Source organism: Varroa jacobsoni, unplaced genomic scaffold, assembly GCF_002532875.2.
Source record: "Varroa jacobsoni isolate VJ856 unplaced genomic scaffold, vjacob_1.0 scaffold_859, whole genome shotgun sequence".
In the NCBI taxonomy this organism is placed as follows: Eukaryota; Metazoa; Arthropoda; class Arachnida; order Mesostigmata; family Varroidae; genus Varroa; species Varroa jacobsoni.
Window position 1 is genome coordinate 294,813 of NW_019213761.1, and position 17,379 is coordinate 312,191.

General features: G+C 44.9%; 1 protein-coding gene across 9 annotated transcripts in view; it reads right to left on the reverse strand.

The window, feature by feature from the left end:
• Positions 1-17,379, reverse strand: part of LOC111264448 (uncharacterized) — a 257,234-nt gene that overhangs the window by 215,121 nt on the left and 24,734 nt on the right. For all 9 annotated transcript variants that reach the window (XR_002682869.2, XR_015312695.1, XR_015312694.1 and 6 more), the window contains exon 3: positions 6,119-6,148. Coding sequence is in view for 6 of the 9 variants with exons in the window: in XM_086970084.1 (XP_086826210.1) it covers positions 6,119-6,148 (30 nt within the window). In the remaining 3 variants the exon portion in view is untranslated. The remainder of the gene's footprint in view (positions 1-6,118; positions 6,149-17,379) is intronic.

The window sequence follows — 17,379 nt, forward strand, 5'->3', positions numbered from 1 at the left end:
CGTCCCCGTTTCACACGTTTGCGTTTCTGGCGCGATAACGCTTTCTGTAGAGTAGCTAAATATTTTCGTATGTCTGTACATCGATTAGTATTATTTCTTCTGCCTCTCTTTTTCGATAACGGCGCCAGGACAGCCTTCCGCAGTCTCCATCGCAACTGGTTTGCACAGTTCCCGCTAGAGATGTCGCAAAAACCGGAGCTCTTGCGAAAGCAACGAAGTTCTTTCCTTCAATACAGCAGTCGCATGCGACGTATTATTGTAGGCACAGTCGAGCTGACGCTTATAGTGTTACGGCCCTCTATAGACCTTGACCCTACCAGAGGCGCCAGTAAGTGAATCTATAATAGCTTAGTCTTCAGTTCTCTTCGTATGTGTGTGTATTTGGCCCCTATATGCTTTCCTGTATTGGTACCCGCATGCGTGAATGAGTGTGTGTGTGTTTGCATGCCTAGAGCTTAACGATGTGGCGTCAGAGGCAGAAGAAAGACTTTCCGTTAGGTGTAACCATCAACGTTGGGCTGTATCAGAGGGCCCCAGTAGGGATGACCAACCAACGACATTTTCTTCTGTCCCTAGAATCACTATTTTCTCGCTCCCCCCCCCCCCCCCGCCTCTCTCTCTCTCTCTCTGTCTGCACATAAGGCACACTGTACGGCTGGCTGGCTGGCTAGGTAGGTAGATGGATGGATAGATTGATCGCGTGTTTTTCGCCTGCATTTTTACGCCAGCATAACTAACGACAATAAGAAATGACGAACGAACGAAGGAATAGATGACCGAAAAATAAATGAAAATAGCAGCATACAAAAGCAAACACCGATGCGATAATTGAGTCATTTAAAATGGCCGCCGCAGCCAGCGGTGGCACCTTATACCGGAACAGCGGACGTATGAAAACTCATCAAATCACCAACAATATAACAGAAAGAACGAGAGCGCAGCTCGTTATCTCGTTCGGTGATAATGATACTAGTATTGATGATAGCTGCATTTTTAATTATGGTATAATGATACTGGTGTTCCGATGAGAGTCGGATGTAGCAGAAAAGGAAGCTTGAGTCGCCGAAGCGCTAGTCGTTGTTATTGCCGCTAGCAAATAATCAAAGACAAAGACAAACGTGTTTGCTTTATTCTGTATAAAAATTATCGTCAGCAATAGCAACCGCAGCAGCTGAATACTCGCTTGAAATCGGGTCGACTACGAAACCCATAAAATCGGAGATGTTCACACAAAGTAAAAAGCGATCGATGGCTAGTTTCAATTATGAACAATTAGCAGTCTTTGATAGATGCGCGTAAACATGCCTGAACGTTCTAGCCCAGTTTGAACAGGAGGGGAACCACGAATATTTCCGTCTGCGTTGTATATCTACTTATGGGCCTCCAGATCCGAGTGGGCATAGTGAAAAATTGCCGTTCATATATTGCGCGGACGACAGATGATGACCCCGCAAAGATGAAATAAGCCGCCCTAGCTGAAGTTGTACACAGAGTCGTAAGCACCGCCGCCAGTCGACGTCAGTACGGCAAGACCCGGTAGCAAACAACAACGGAATGGAAAATAGAATTGGAAAAGTGCTTCATCTATACGTTCGTATATCTGCTCTATATCAAAACTAATCAAGCGGGATGTCGGTAATCGTGACTATATTGCTTGAACAAATTAGGTTAAAATTGCTTGATTCAAATTAGGTTAAAATTTAACTGGTTCTTTTTATTCAGTGATCGTCGAACGCCTCTACTGACATTGCAAAAAATGAACCAGAGACCTTCGATGTTCTATCTATTTTCCGATCTCCAAGAACTACCTCAGTTACAGCGTTGTTTACTTATTTAGAAAAAATAAACGGTAGTGGGAAGAGGGGTCGCGGGATGAGGTGGCCAGTCGGGATTAATTTTCATTGAAAAGGTTTGTTTCTTATTTTGGTTAGATTTTATGTACTTCACATTATATATACCCAATCATGTCTACTGAAATGAACGCTGGTCAATATTACTAAGCAAGATGGGGACATGTCGATGAGATTTACTCAGCGAACGCCCACACATTATCGAGCATCACACGACAATCGTATTACTATTATTATTATTATCATCTTCAAATGATGATGGTTACAGATGACACCCGTCATAAAAAATCCGAGTCTCGATACGGGAATTTAACTTAAGATTTCATAGAGCTAACGTCAGAAGGCTCTGCAAGTTGATGTGGTCGACGGGAGGGCATTTTTGCTCGAGGGCAGGAAATGTAGAGACTACAAAATACGTTGGAAGAGAAACGATGAGTGGACGCCTTGCGACACCCTTCTCTCTATTCCTCGTCTGTCTATGTACACATTTACAAGGCTTATAATAAGCCGCTTAGGTGTTTTCATGTATCAGCAGTCGTTGCCCTATAATGTATGTTGTTGGATGAAGCGAATTTTCAAACAAATATTTTTCGGCGACAAAGAGTACGGAAGGCTTACCCCCTAGTCCCCTTTTGGACAGGCAAATAGCAAGGGGTCCAAAAAATAAGTGTACGGCATCAAAATAATTACAGCTATGTACATGGAGTCGCTGTCTTTATATATTTTTAGTCATGCTTAGTCAGCTTCCCGAAAACCATCTGCTCAGCCACGTTACCCTCAACTCGAGCTTCCGTTTCTCTAGTAACTCTAAGCTTCTCCTCGCTGTTGCTGCTGCTAGCGTCAGCTACGATTTCGAGTAATTACGGATCCCTTATTGCAAGATACAGATTTCGGTGAATCAAAATGATGGTGACTCTACTCGCTTCGAGTGGGTGCTGCTCCTGCTGCTGTTGCCACTACTGAAGCCGCGGCTACAGCAGTTGTTATCGAGGGAGTCATCCTCATCATCGTATCTGTCTACGTGACAGAGACGATACGTAACGCGTGCTAGCCCGCTCACTGGATACAGATTCACATTTTGGATGCATAAAACGAGCAGGAACACAATCGGAAAAGAAGCCTCAGCGTCCACGGAGATAACCCCCAAAATGCCTAAGTACTTGGCAATGCTGACGATACTCAGGCGAGTCGTACGATACATGCGAATATTTATTCTACGAATGAGAGAGTACGTACTGATGCGCTTCAGATCGACCTAACCTTTGTGAGCAAAGAGTAAAATGTCCAAATCTGCTCGTAAAGATAATGCACCGAATAACAACACAATGTTCGAGATCAACCGATGCCGAATAAAATTATGCTCTCCGTATTACCACCTTCAGTGGCATAGGTGTATGTGTGGGTCTGATTATATTTCTTTGTGTAGCGCAAACAGCCAACTGGGCGTGCGGACGCACAGAGTGAAGTACAGTCGACAGTGGGATTTATAATGCTGGGGCATTCTCGTCAGGAAAAATCAAGAGGGGGTGACGCAACGTAAGCTTGAAAGGCTGCTTGTTCGTTTCATGTCGTACTTTTTGTATCGTTTTTCTCGCATCTCTTCCAGCGTCTTACGTGGAACGCACGTGAGTATTTGAGCACAGTTTCCTGTAGATCTTCCTCCTGCAACTTCTGACGCCGAACATGTTTGAAGTTTCCAATGACAACGCTCGAGATAAGCCCCATAGGCACAGAAGTAGCAGCGTCTGCTACTGCGGGAACTACGAGGCTTGGTACTCTGTCACCAGTAGCACGTTTGGTGAGTGACGTTTCGGACAAAACAAAACAACAACAGTGATGTAAACAACGCGTAATGAGAAACACGGAATGGCCAATGCGCAATGCATATTTTACCCAGAAATAAAAAACAGTTTCCAGGGAATACGAGCACGGGGCGCTCAGCTGGTTGCCAGCTTGTTCGGTCAGGATATATAATGACGATGACGATATTAGACGCACGCGAACGGCTCTGAGACGACATACGGCGGCGGCGGCGGCAGCGGCAGCAACGATCGTGGCGATATCTACTTTTTATGCTGCTGCCTGTTGTCACTGCCGCAGCCGATTTGGATGCGTGCGAAATTATGCCCCTTACCGCAAAACTCTGCCACAGTGCTGCCCCTTCTGGGTCGCGCGTCGACGCCATTACTACTCGCGTACGCAGTCTATCCCGGTAGCACCGTCAAAGCCAAAATTAACAGCGCCACTGGTACGATTGTGCCTGTAAATTCTATCATATACGTAGTACCGCCAGTCGTGTGACTGAGTAATACACGCCTATATTTCATGCTGCTTCACTCCATCCGTAGTTTATGCTTTTTATACATATATAACAATATGTGAAACTTGATAACAATTATACATTTCTCAGTTCACGTGTTGCTCACTGAAGTATAACTTGAATTTTCTCGCTTCGACCAGCCGCTGCTTCACTGGGCGCCGCTCTCACTGGTCGCAGAGTTCAAGTGGCCGTTCTATCACTGCGGATGTTGTAGGTAGCGTGCAGCGCTCATGGTACGGTCGAGTCGCCTCGTCCAATTAAACTATAACAAGAATAAGAAATTTAAAGGGAGAACAATGGCACCGGCCATAGTGAAAAGTCATACGAGCGAGGTAATACGAAGCTAGGGGGGAATTTTCAAGCTAATTCAGGCAGAAAGAAACACAGCGGACGCACAGAAGCACTGATGCAGGCCAGAGCGAAAATGCAAAGATAGAGATCGAGAGTAAATACCGTAGAAGGAATATATGATTTGTGCGTTTTGTCCTCTCTGTTCTTGGCTTCGTCACTTACTACTCGTATCATCGTTGGCCGCTCAGGCGCTTTACCAGACACATTTGATGCCTATTGTTTCGTGTTATTCGAGAAGGAGATGCCGAGATCAGATAGGTCGTGCAGCACAGACAGGTGGTACGCCAACAACAAGAACGTCTTTAAACTTTGCCTGTACACAAATCCATTATGTAACATCATATCTGCGAAACAGGCTACGTTCAACCCACGTTCGAATAGTTAGTCATAACATATAGTTGAAAATATCAAATCAAACCTGGATCCAAGTAACAGGCATTTGTCTGTATGTGTGTGTGTGTTGAAGCCAAACGGGCCCAAGGCAGCATCTTCCTTTCTGATTCTGCAATAAAGCTAATGAAAGTATACAGAAAATAAATTCACAGTATGCCATCTTCGTGTCCGGCACAACAAATGCTTACAAAAACGTAATGGGCCATTCTTGAGATAATTCTTTTTTACTAGCTAGTCAGCAGCCTGAACAGCAGTAGTAACACTATCTAATTACCGAGAGACGTTTGCAGTTGCATTTGTATCGAAACAATCCATAGAGCATTAGGAGTCGTTCAACGATGTGTTATCGCAAAGGGCTCGGAAGCCATATCGTAACTACTTAAAGATGAATACCCCTCAATTGTCTACTAATGAACACTGCTTTGTTTGCAATGAACGTGGAATCGATGAAACGCTTCACTCCCACCGGTCATTTTTTTTTCATCATTTACCTACGAGAGAGAGAGAAACGCGATATCTCCATCGGTCCGTACAGAGCCGACGACACATTACTACTAGTAATTAATTAGAATATAATTGATTTATAGTAATTGATGAAATGTATAATTGCGGTCGGTGACGATTCTTATGCTATTGTTACTACTATTGATACCCGTATCGAAATTTCCGATCGTAATGGCTGACAAGTCTTGAAGTTGGGGCTACCCACGGCCAGCGGGTTACACTAAGCAATCGAGTCACACTAGCTCTTGCCCTGGCATGACCCTATTTCCACTACAGTTGCTTGTTAGCAGGCATGGGTGCTAAAGCGTTGTTGTCGGCCCGCTTCCGCGTCAGCAGTTCGAAGTCCTACGACTTTGAGTGGACCTCTGTTAATGCATCCGTTTTGGTGGATCGACAATTATTTTGGCCCTGTGGATTCTCATTGGCAAGCGCACTACGTACTGGATGCCTTTGACTCCCGTTGCGCGACCAAATGAAGTCGGTCTAAATGCTCCGAATCCGACCGCTCGCGACGATTGGCCGCCTCTGATACACAGCGGACCGGGTGTGTTTGTCCGGTTTTGAACCTAGACCACGTCATTTCGTGTCCTAAAGTTTAGTGGGTAAACGAACCACTGCTAGTGAACTCCTACGAAGATAGCAGTCGGCCTCTCGTCTGACGAGCACTCTCGAAGTGGGCACAGTTAAAACCGCTACATACCTGTTTTTCTCCAGCTCGTTGTGTGTAGATCTGAAACAATGCAGAAAACATTGTTTCGGTTAGAATTCTCCACGCAAATATGTAGAATAGATAATTTAATTAAAAAAAGACATATACTACGAGCTATTAGAGTGCACGAATAGCACGCTATAAATACAGTTGAAGCAAAAATAGTTTAAACAGATCCCACTGAATGCACATAGTAATCAACCAACGAGCTCGTTCATCAATTTCTTCCATGTTAGTGTTCGTATTATAAACAACTCCGGGCAACTGCTGGCTGTTTTTAGCCAGCTATCGGAGAACTCCGAAGAACAACAGCGGGTCGAGCCTCCGATTCGAAGGTGCAGCCGTACGCAGTCCGGGTCACAAGCTAATGGTTATCGTACGATGATGCTGGAGAAATTGAATTCATCGTTAATTTTCATAGTATGGCACCGGCGAAACTCCATGCATGGTGTAGACAACCATGTAAATTTTGTCCATATTTCCCATTATTGCTCGACTCTACCGGACGCCCGCGTCGCAATTAGCTACTGCTTGCTGCAGCTATTTCGTCCTGTCACCGGCTCGTTACGCGTTTTGCCCCTCCGTTATTGAATTGTATTGTAGAAAGGATCAAACGACAATGTGACAGCAGTAGCATGCGTAAGAACCCGCCGTCAAACTCGCCATGGGCATCACTGCGCGATCGTCAATGAAACTTCGATTACGACAATCGTCTCTGCTGCCCACTGCCACTACAAACATTATTACAAATTGAGTAGGTAGGATTAAATCCCAGAACAGCTATAATGACACCCACCTGTCGATATCTTCTGCCATTACACAATCTTCTAATTAAGAGAAGACACGCTATCATTACGAGGATCAAGTAGTTACCGGACTGCATCTATAGCTCGCATTGTCATAGATCATCAGCAGCAGTAAATTGGTTGGCTCGTTTCAGGCAATAAGTGAATTTCGGTTCATTGCTTTTGGCGCAAAAACAGATTTTATCACAATCATACATATTGGGTGACGGTCGGATTCATCCTGGATTACTGGGCGATGTGTCGTATTTTAGGTAACTACACAAGCGAAGATGCAGCCGAATGAAGTTGATAAGATCTGATCAGTTGGAGAAACGGCTGCCATGAGGCAAATGCCTTGGTCCAGGGGCAAAGAATCGAAACGAAGAGAGACCGCAAAAGTAACGCTCAAATGTATCTCGAAGAGAGCGATGGATGACGAACCTAATAACGAAATTGGGTATGCCACGCCTGGATAAAACATACAGTTGTGCTCATGCTATTGTTACTGGCGTCATTGGGCCTTGTTGTGTCAGGGTTCAACCGCGACAACAACGCTAATGTAATATCAACAACAATTGCGGACAACAATGTCGTTGCGCATAGACAATCGGACAGACAACGGAACGTTATAAATTGATTACCCAAATTAGTGCTTGAGGCTGTTCATTAACCGTACTACTGGTTACAGGTAATGGAAACGCACGCGTAGACCGCACACTCTTTCAAATATGGCGCTATCTTAAGCGGTAGCAGGAAAAGTTACGACGAGGATAGCAACGCTGACAAACCATCATAGCATTACTTAGCTGAGAAAAGTACGGACAGACAGTATTGTTACGCTTTTTATTCTTCATGTGCGTGCATTGCCCTCCGTCCATTATGATTCCGGCCCCTTCAATAATGATGGATCTGTTCGTGGTTCTATGGGATACTGTACGCTCGAGACCGTCGACTCACGACGACAACGACAACCTGAGACAGTTACAAGTAGTTGCCGCTCTCATTGCCAGCGGCTGCTGCAGAAGCTGTACGGCGACGGCTGTATCGACACCACCATAAACGTCGACTGTCCCCGTCGCCGCTCATCACAGGGATCAATAAACAGAAACAAGGTTTCTGCAGACACAATAACAACAACAGGCAGACCATCGACGATGATATTGATCGCAAGAGAATCTGCTGCCGAAGCAGATTTGAGCGAAGCCGTTATGACATAGTAGGAGGTCCACGTCGGTTGTTTACGAGCGCGTTGGTCGTCGCCCCCACCAACGCGGGCGCGACGGTGTCGTCGTTGTCATTTTTTAGTACCTGTCACCGCCCAAATCAACATCAACAGGCCTGTCGTCGTATTTGATCGTAAAGTGAGCAAGTGCATGTGTTCTTTTTTATCTATTGCTCATGGATTTCCGCTCCTGCTGCTATCTTGTTTTATCTGCTAAGAGTTTGTAGATTGAGTGGCCACTGCTGCTACCATTATTGTTGTTGTTGTTTCCCTGCATAAAACTTTCGTCGTTGTCTCAAGTAGTCGGCCTGTTGGACTTAATCACAGCAGCGGCGTTGTTTGTCGCTGGTCGTAACAACAGCTGGGGCAGTGGCTGCTGTGGGTTGGAGGCGCTTTTCAGCGGGCCACTAGCCCACTGTCATCAGCAACAAATTGGACGCAGTTTGGATTAGCGGCTTATTTTTATAAATTCTATTACCTTGAGAACTAATATATAACGAGATCGACGACGCTATTGATGAGCAGCGAGGTAATGATAATGATACTAATGGCGCGGGGGAGAAGGGTCGGGGTAGTACAAAAAATTAGTATCCATGTGTGGCTTTATTTTTTTGTCCTTGTGTACGATAGCATCAATTGGCGCTGCTGGTTTAGATAGGAACCACTACGTTTCAACGCTATGCTTTTGGGAACTTGGCAGCTAGTATATATACCACATTTTCTAATCACACCTACGCCGCTGTTAGGTCGGATACCAACGGTATGTGTATCGCAAGCTCTTGAGTGTTCTGTTTTGGATTTTTAATTTAATTCTAGTTCGTCATTTTACTATGATACTGTTAGATTAGAACCGCTAGGTAAAAAGAGCAGGACGCATAAATGTACTGAGTTGTTGTTATTGTATAGTCAATTGTTTGTGAAACGACCGAACGTGTCGCGCAAACCGAGTAACGTTCAGCCACAGCTCATGCCGAAACGAAAGCATAGGTCTTCGCATTGTCTTCATTTGCTGCTGCTAATTGTGAGCTTAATTGACGTTGATGGCATTAAAGTTATTATCAATCATTTTGGCTGTCTCAACGAACTACTCTGCAGGAGACCAGCTTCTATTTCTTACGTGACCTACACGGACGCTTACACAGATGCAATATAGCCAGAATGCCGCGAAATGATTTAAAACAGATGCAGTAGTAAGAACAATTTCATCCATCTTCTATAATTGTTTGTATCGACTCGGCGTACAGGACACGACACGACATAAACCCAGGCGCATACATGCACGTCCACAAGGACATACCACGATATGGTAGACCACAAAACAAAGGTTGCCGCTGCTGCTGCTGCTGCGGATGCCGCTGTTGCGCTCGAAGATTCAATCGATGATAGAATATAGCGCCGTACAATACGAAACGATAATGTAAATGTCACTTTGAAGCCATTAACCATTTTGCCCTGACGTGTTTCCTTTTTGCCTAAAATCCGATTGTGTTAGGCGCATGGATGAACGGAATATGGTATGATTTCCACAATCGAGCCTGTGATGATATCCTTTCCTCTCTCTTCCTTTGTCCCGCCGAGGCCGGTCGCATCGTCCTTCTAGTATCCGGCATACATCGTAGACCTTGTGCGGTTCCCCAAACAAAAAAAAGATAGTCCTAGCACTTGCTTGTTGCATATTGATTAAATAAGTTTCGACAACAATAACTGTAGCAAAAGCAGTACCGTTAAAATCAGTGTCATTGACGGTAACATATATTAGTACCGGCAGAGGAGAGAGGCTACGAAAAAGGAGAAAAAAACTATTGACAGCGGCCGTACTTCCAGAATCACTATATGTGCGTTCCGCGTGAAGCAGGATGTACTGCTGTGTTGTAGTCCTCAAACGGACGGCAGTTTATTCCTGAATTCAAAAGAATCCCGTAGCGGCAATGTCAGGATAGCAGGACGGTCATTGGCACGCATAATATGAATGTGCATGCGTACAGCAGCTGTTGGCTGTTATGGTACATATAGTTCAATACCGTCCACCGCAAGTAGTAAATTGTTCTTTTTTTTTCTATCATCGTCCTGGAGTACACAGCGTAACGTACAATGAATAGAATCTCGCGAGAACAACTAGCGGAAATTTATTCAGGTGACACTATAGGTCATTAATCCTATATGCAAAATAGATTGACAGGCTGCTCCTTCCGAATCCGGGTCAGATGCTTCCTCGACCTAGTTAGAAGTTTCAGGCTGGCTCGGCCGATGTACAGTAAACCAAAATTAAGAACCGAGCCCATAAATCCTCTGCACTGCAGGACGTAACCTGTAAATATACGTACGCACAATGCATTTTATGCATATATGTTAGACTAGATAGCGAGCGCAAGCGCTAGTTACTGCTACATGCTATTGAATGCTTGCTTCTTGTTTCTTTCAAGATCACTGTCTCGTTCGGCCGATGAGCAAAAACAAGCCATCAATTTCCAGGCTACGTTGTGGATATCCCCAGCAGGAGCTCCTAGCAAAAAATAGAGATTACAGGCGAAAACAAGAATCAAAGGATCAGCAAATAATGAGAACGCGACCATGTTAGTGGAAACGTAGCGCACTGATGCTACATAACTACGCCACTTGCTAGTATGGTTTCTGTTGCCTCCGAGTTCTACAGGCGGCAGCTACCTCTTCATGGCGTTGCCCTCATCGTCCGACTTGCGATATGAGTGTTGCCCTACCCGAGGAGAACGAATCACCATAATTGGAGCCAGATATGAAGTGCTGACTTGCCAATACGACCCTCGAAGCCTTCGGCTTTCGCCCTTCGGCTCGTCCCCTGCGCACCTGTACGATGGACAATGGTCAATAAGTAAGCACGACGCTCAACGAGACGCCGCCGCTGCCTGCTTCGGCATGCTGCGTTCGAGTAAGGGCAGCAGTGTGCGGATAATAGTCAATAAATAAACATTGCACCGCTCTTGTGGGGATCACTAGAGCCCCAGCAGTATCACCAACGACAGCAGCAAGTGCGTATCCCATATAATGGAGGACTAGCACGTTAATTAATAACAAATAAAGATGCCCTCTGTCTGATACGCAAAGTTGAGTCATCAATAGGCAAGGAAAATATGAAACATAGTAGCTAAAGGCAGTAACAATTGGAAAATAATGGACGCTTTTGTTGGTATTTTGATAGTAACCCGTCTGCCCATGAGCTCTATGAACAGGTGTGACGTATGATGTTCGACTGTACCGCTCAGTACATCGATAAGATGTCGATGCTTAACGGTACATTTCGGACGTTAAGGTCGGCGAAACATTCAATTTCTAACAAAAAACAGTAGCAGAAAGCTATGAGTTTGCTCTAGAGCATGATGATCTACGGGCAGTTCGTCACCAAAAACTTCGTTAGAACTCTTCCAGGGCCAAGTGACGCGGCAAATTATTGCGTGCATACCTGATATCTACGAGTGGACAGAGATGTTACACACTACCACATACGGTGATCATCTACTGGTGATGACAATTTGCCATGCTAACATCGAACAACACACGAATGCAGAAATACACAGGCAGGCTGCATGAAGAAAATGAAGACAAATTAGGCTGTGATCATGGTGTCCTATCGTTCTGCCCTACTGTATTTCGCTTAATTGTACGCTGTGCTGTACTGCGCTGCGCTGCCCAAGACGAAAAGGTTGCCAATAAATCAGTCTTTGTCCTTCACTTTGTTGAAAAACGATATCATCCAGCAAATACACCATACGCCGTAACAAAATCAGTGAGTGTATGGCTGTACAATGCGAATTCTATATAGCACTGACCAACGCTAAACATAGAAGCACACAAGCAAATGCATCATCCCTGCAACTGGCTATCGAGGATGATGCCCGTCTTTGGCGCCGTCGTCATGTGGCTCGTCGCTTCGACCATCACCACTATAATACGTTACTGTATTAGTACTATCACTGAGACAAGTATCGGCAGTACTTGGCCAGCATCGTAGAACCGTTTGCGGTTAGTAGACTCACTCAGGCTATGTGGCGTTTAAGTAGCGTACACCCGTCGTCCTTCTACTCTCGCTATCTCCTTCTCACTAAAACTCTGGTTTTCGCCATATTTCTCTTTCGGCTTCACCCTGGCCCTTCTGCGCGCACGTCCTGCCGCCTACTTGAGCCGCGTCGACGTGCTCACTTGCTGCTGCGTGGTCGTTCGCCCATAATTCTCATGATTTAAGAAAAGCCACATACTAGTGGAAAACAGAAAGGGCATGCGGACGGACATAAATAAAGTACGTTATAGAAGACCATATCTTAGTAATCAGTCAGCCGCGGCGGGCCTATACCGATACTCCGACAATAGTGTAGCACTAATGCCGCAACGACAAATACGGTTGACAGCGGCCGTGCAAAAAAAAATCGCTAAACGATCGACCGACTGACCGAATGACTACGAGGCCAGCAACAGGATGAAGTAACGACAGCGAACAGAGTTCTAAAGTAAACTACTACCGTCACCGGCATTAGCACCATGTTTTGGACGCCACAGATATAGAACGATTACTGTGAGCCGCTTTTTCGCATTTGTATCGAGAATGGTTACGTTTTGAGAGATATTGTGCGAGAGCATAAGTTGTTGATAGTCTCAAGGTGAACTTGCTGAGATAGTTCGATTTTTTCTACTTACCGCTTTCGAGATTTTGGCAGAAGCACTTGCTGTTCGTAAATTTAAGCCCAAAAATTTTGTCAGACGTTTTCTCTAGAAGTGATATTTTTCCCACTGCTGCGAGGATTTCTATTTTTTCAGCGAACTTTAACCGCAAGTTTTTTCTTCAAGTGAATTCACAGAACTCTAGCTACAACTGCGTCTCATAGCTTTCCCTATATCGAACCAAGGATTTCACGAGGTTTCTTGCGATGTCCAAGATTTCGAAATCAATGACTGAGATCTATCCGGCAGGACCATGTTCACAGTCCATTTCCACACAGAAAGGAGTTTCTATCGAAAACCTTGAAAAGGGCAGCACTTAGCAAAAATCGGCCAGTTGGAATTGTCGACCCTTTTCGGCCTCTCGACAACAATCAGAAAATTCCAAAAGACTTTACGACCTAAGTAATGCGCACAAATATATTAGAGAAATATGAGTAAGACAGGTAGAAATTGTAAGCCGGTTCCTTTTTGCATATATACGTATATATGCATGCAAAGATATATGTCGAGTTCACTTAATTTCATTTGAAGGGTAGTCATATGGAACAACTATACGATAGGGTTCGTTTGTAGCAAAATAGTAGAAATAAGTTTGCCATCGTATCTGATACCGAATCGAATGAGTATAGCGCAGCCATTGGCGCTCTATTGCCGCCGCCATATTTAAGCGGATTAAACAGATTACAGCTGGCGCCTCAACACAGGACGAATTTATCTAAACGCGTTGCGTATGGTGATTCGTGAACTCGATATTGGAAAAAAATGCTCCGTACGGCGGGTAGGTAAGTGCAAATACGTAAGAGATCTCCATTATAATATATGCATACATTAGTGGTACCTGCTATGCTACCGCATGCATAGCAATGGCCGATCAGCCGAGCCTATAGGAATAAAGTTTTTCCATTATATACACGTAGAATTGTAGATGGTCATAGTTTCCCTTACTATGCTTCTACATTCTATCTCCTTACTACTCTATCGAGAAGCATGCGGTCAGTGGCGACATCTGGTGCTTTGTAGAGGATTTTCAACAAGCCTGAACTGTACATAATGTCCACAATATCGTTAAGCTTTATCGCTTTGTTTGCAGTTGTCCTTCGGCGGTTATAACTCGTTCGGTGCTTGACTGCTCCACTCATATATTGGCTCGGACTCAGCGGGCCTGTCATATCAAACCCGCCGACTTTTCGTAGGGCAACGATAAATAACCCATTAGTCTATACTGATTAGGAGGAGAACGACGTGTCAGCACCAAAAGAGTTCACAGGCGTTTAAATGAAGAGCGATAATTTGAATTTAAATGGCATCAGAAACAATAAAAAAGTAGCCTGTCATCATCCGGCCAGATTATACTAGCAGGCAAAGGCTGTCACGCAATTCGCGCCTAGAAGAGTCTCTCGGTATAGAAACGGACAGCACGGTACTCTGTACAGCTCTGTATGTCCATGAGCGTTGTCAAAGGGACGGTTACGACCTACTGCACTGTCTGTCTAAGGCTGAAAATTGGCCAAGATCAATGACAAAAGGCTGTATGAATAAGCGGCTCTGAGGCTAGGGGAACCCTTCCCGAGACTGTTGTTAATTGCACTTTCAATTGAAGACATCTTTATTGAACACAGGGAAAACGAAATACCAGCATATATCGTCAGCGAACGTTAGGCATAGCTATTGTCGGTTAATTTATTTCTATGCAAAAAATACAATATTGCAGCTGCTTCTGCAGTTATTAACAACAGTGGCCCTGTCTACTCTTAGTAACTGGAACAAAACTTCGATGACGTAATCTTTAATGATGTAACCTTCAAATCTAACGTCTAGTAATAATAGTGAAGTATCAAAAAGCAACGTTTACGCGAACGTTTATGAACAAGATTCAGCTAATTAAACAGTATTCCCACTAAAATCATGACTAGCCGACACTTAAATAGACTAGATCCTGCGTGGTCGAAATGGTCACATGGCCGTTAGTATCACGGCCATGTCGCATCGAGCCTTGTGTAGTGCCTTTACAGGTGCGCGTCGACAGCGTCTTGCCACTGTCTAAGAAGAATCGAGCGATACCGTTTACAGCATGTTCCAGTTTGACACGGGATGGCGGGGCAGGTTATTCACAGATGACTTTAAGGTCATCAGTGGAGGTTTTTAGCGTTAGGTGAAAAATAAGGGTCGATAGTAACAGCAAGGATTGCCTACAACAAAGGCGATATGCATCCTCTCTGGAAAATACATGCCGTCCATATTTTTTGCAGTAATAGCAATAGCATCGATTCATCGTGCCTACACCGTTTTCTGCACGACCGCTGTATGATCCTCTTGGAAATTTGTCCTGCCACCGCAACAACATCGCTGACGTTTGAAAGATGCGCTACGCAGTGCATGACATCTTAGGTCAATGATACGCTAAGAAAAGCTACAAAAGTAATGAACGCAGACCCTGACATCACTTCAACGGATCTTACTACCCTCCGTCGCCTGGGTCATCCGACTCAGTTTAGCTGGACCCAGCTCGGTTCGGCGACCATCTCCGTCCGACGTCCTCTACTGCTATATTGTTCAAAGATCTTCTTGTTCGCACAGCGGCAGCACTAGCAAAAGGCTTGTCTTTTTTAGTTTTTCTTCCTTCCTTCCTTCCTTCCTTCCTATTTTTATTGATAAAAGCAAACATTTCTTTACAAAATAACAAGAAAAACAGCGCATTGCTGTCGCCGCTACTCCGGTCGCTGCTGCTAGCCGACCTGGGACAATACAAAGCAATGCAACAAACAGGACAAAACACAGATGGAGACAGCCTCATCTCGGCCTCCACTCGTTTTCTTTTTCCACGGCTGTTTGTTCCCTGTTCCTTGTACCACGAGCCAAAAAGCAGCAGCGACACAATGGGGCCAATCGAGAATGAACAACAACGCCAATAGCCATGAACAGCCGGCAACGAATGTCGAAAGCTTCAGCAGGATTGACGAAACAACGCTACCGCAGCCAAGCTAAAGCAGCGTGGTCTAACAAACCTAAACGGTGAGCTCCGGGGGGTAGAGTTCGCGTACACAGCCAGCAGCAACGCCGTATACATTACTATGTTATTTTGCCTAGATATTATGTGTCCCAGGTTTCTAATAGCTACGATCATGACTTAAATACTCAGGGAATGCGCAAAGATCAAATGGTCAGACCAGAAATGAATTATTGCCTTTGTTAGACATTAATTGAGCTTAACGGGACGATGCCGTTTAGCCATGATTTACACGCGGACTCAATGGCCAATCATTTGCAATGGAGGTGTCACCGTGAAGAGCATCAGATGCGGCTTTCGATCGCCAGGAGGAGTCGAGTGGCCACCAGCCGTTTATCAGACACCCTTGGCCATCTCGTGGCCTAACATATCTCTATGAGTTTGCTGAAACTCTGCTTATACTCGTCAGTTTCTGGTGAACCCATCAAATCGCTGTCACTGATATCAACGATGCCGAGATCAACAGGAGCCTGAAAACCTGCCCGTGTTCAATACGCCTCAAAGAACCGCCGGCACTGCTGGCTCGTGCAGTTCGTAACCACACGCAGCCATATCTAATGAAAAGGTATTGTATATCCTAGCGGACGATTGAGCGTGTATGCGGGTGACGTCGACAACAGCGGTTACGTCAGCAACAAAGGCGACTGCGTAGCTACCAGCCGGCTGAAAGAGGAACGGAGAGACGGACAGATTACGTTTGTCTTGTTTGCTTCGTCCGTCGTTGTCGATGTCGATTCTTACCAAATCCATAATGTCTTTCTTTCCGTGAACGAAACAAATAATTAACAAGCGGCTGGATGCCACGAATCCACATTAAAATGCCCAGACAGCGTTCGATCGGCCGTTTCTAAGCTGTCGGTTCTAAAAATAACTAAGTCTGGTGTGGCTGCCATGTAACCATAAAGGAAATGAGCATACGACTTCATTTCGATTAGAGGCAACTAAGGGAAGCACGTGGTTGCTGCTCTCGCAGCTCCTCCACCAGCACGAATCTCTCGACACTGGATTAAGGCACGATTCCCATTTTTCAACGTGTTGCTACGCGTACGCGTGACGACAGTTCAATAAGTCGATTCTTCATAGACTGGAAATGTGCATCCAATAGCGCTGCTAAGCTACAGTAAATAGATAATATCATATGTAAGAGACTTAGGCTAGGAGATAGGGCCTCTTAAGGACAGCGGCAACGAGGTTGGATGCGAAAATGCTGCTTGCTTATGAGTAGCCCTTTATAACTAGCTAACACGAGCTCGGCCGCAGGTTAATGTCTGTTTTGCTTTTATCTTCATTTATATATAGACGCTCACCTACACGCGCGTAGGTATGTGTCGAGTATGAATGTACGATAAGACTCGCAGAACCGGCAGCAGCTTAATAAGAAAATTATAATAAAGTAATTATCCTCATGGTAAGAGCAAACGTTGCTACCAATGATACAAGTGACTAATGAATAGTTCCGAGGAGCAAAAGATGGCGGCGATATTGCCGCTGCTGCTACTATTAGAATTACTGTCGCGGTTCGAAACAGTCAGGCACACGTACGAGAGAG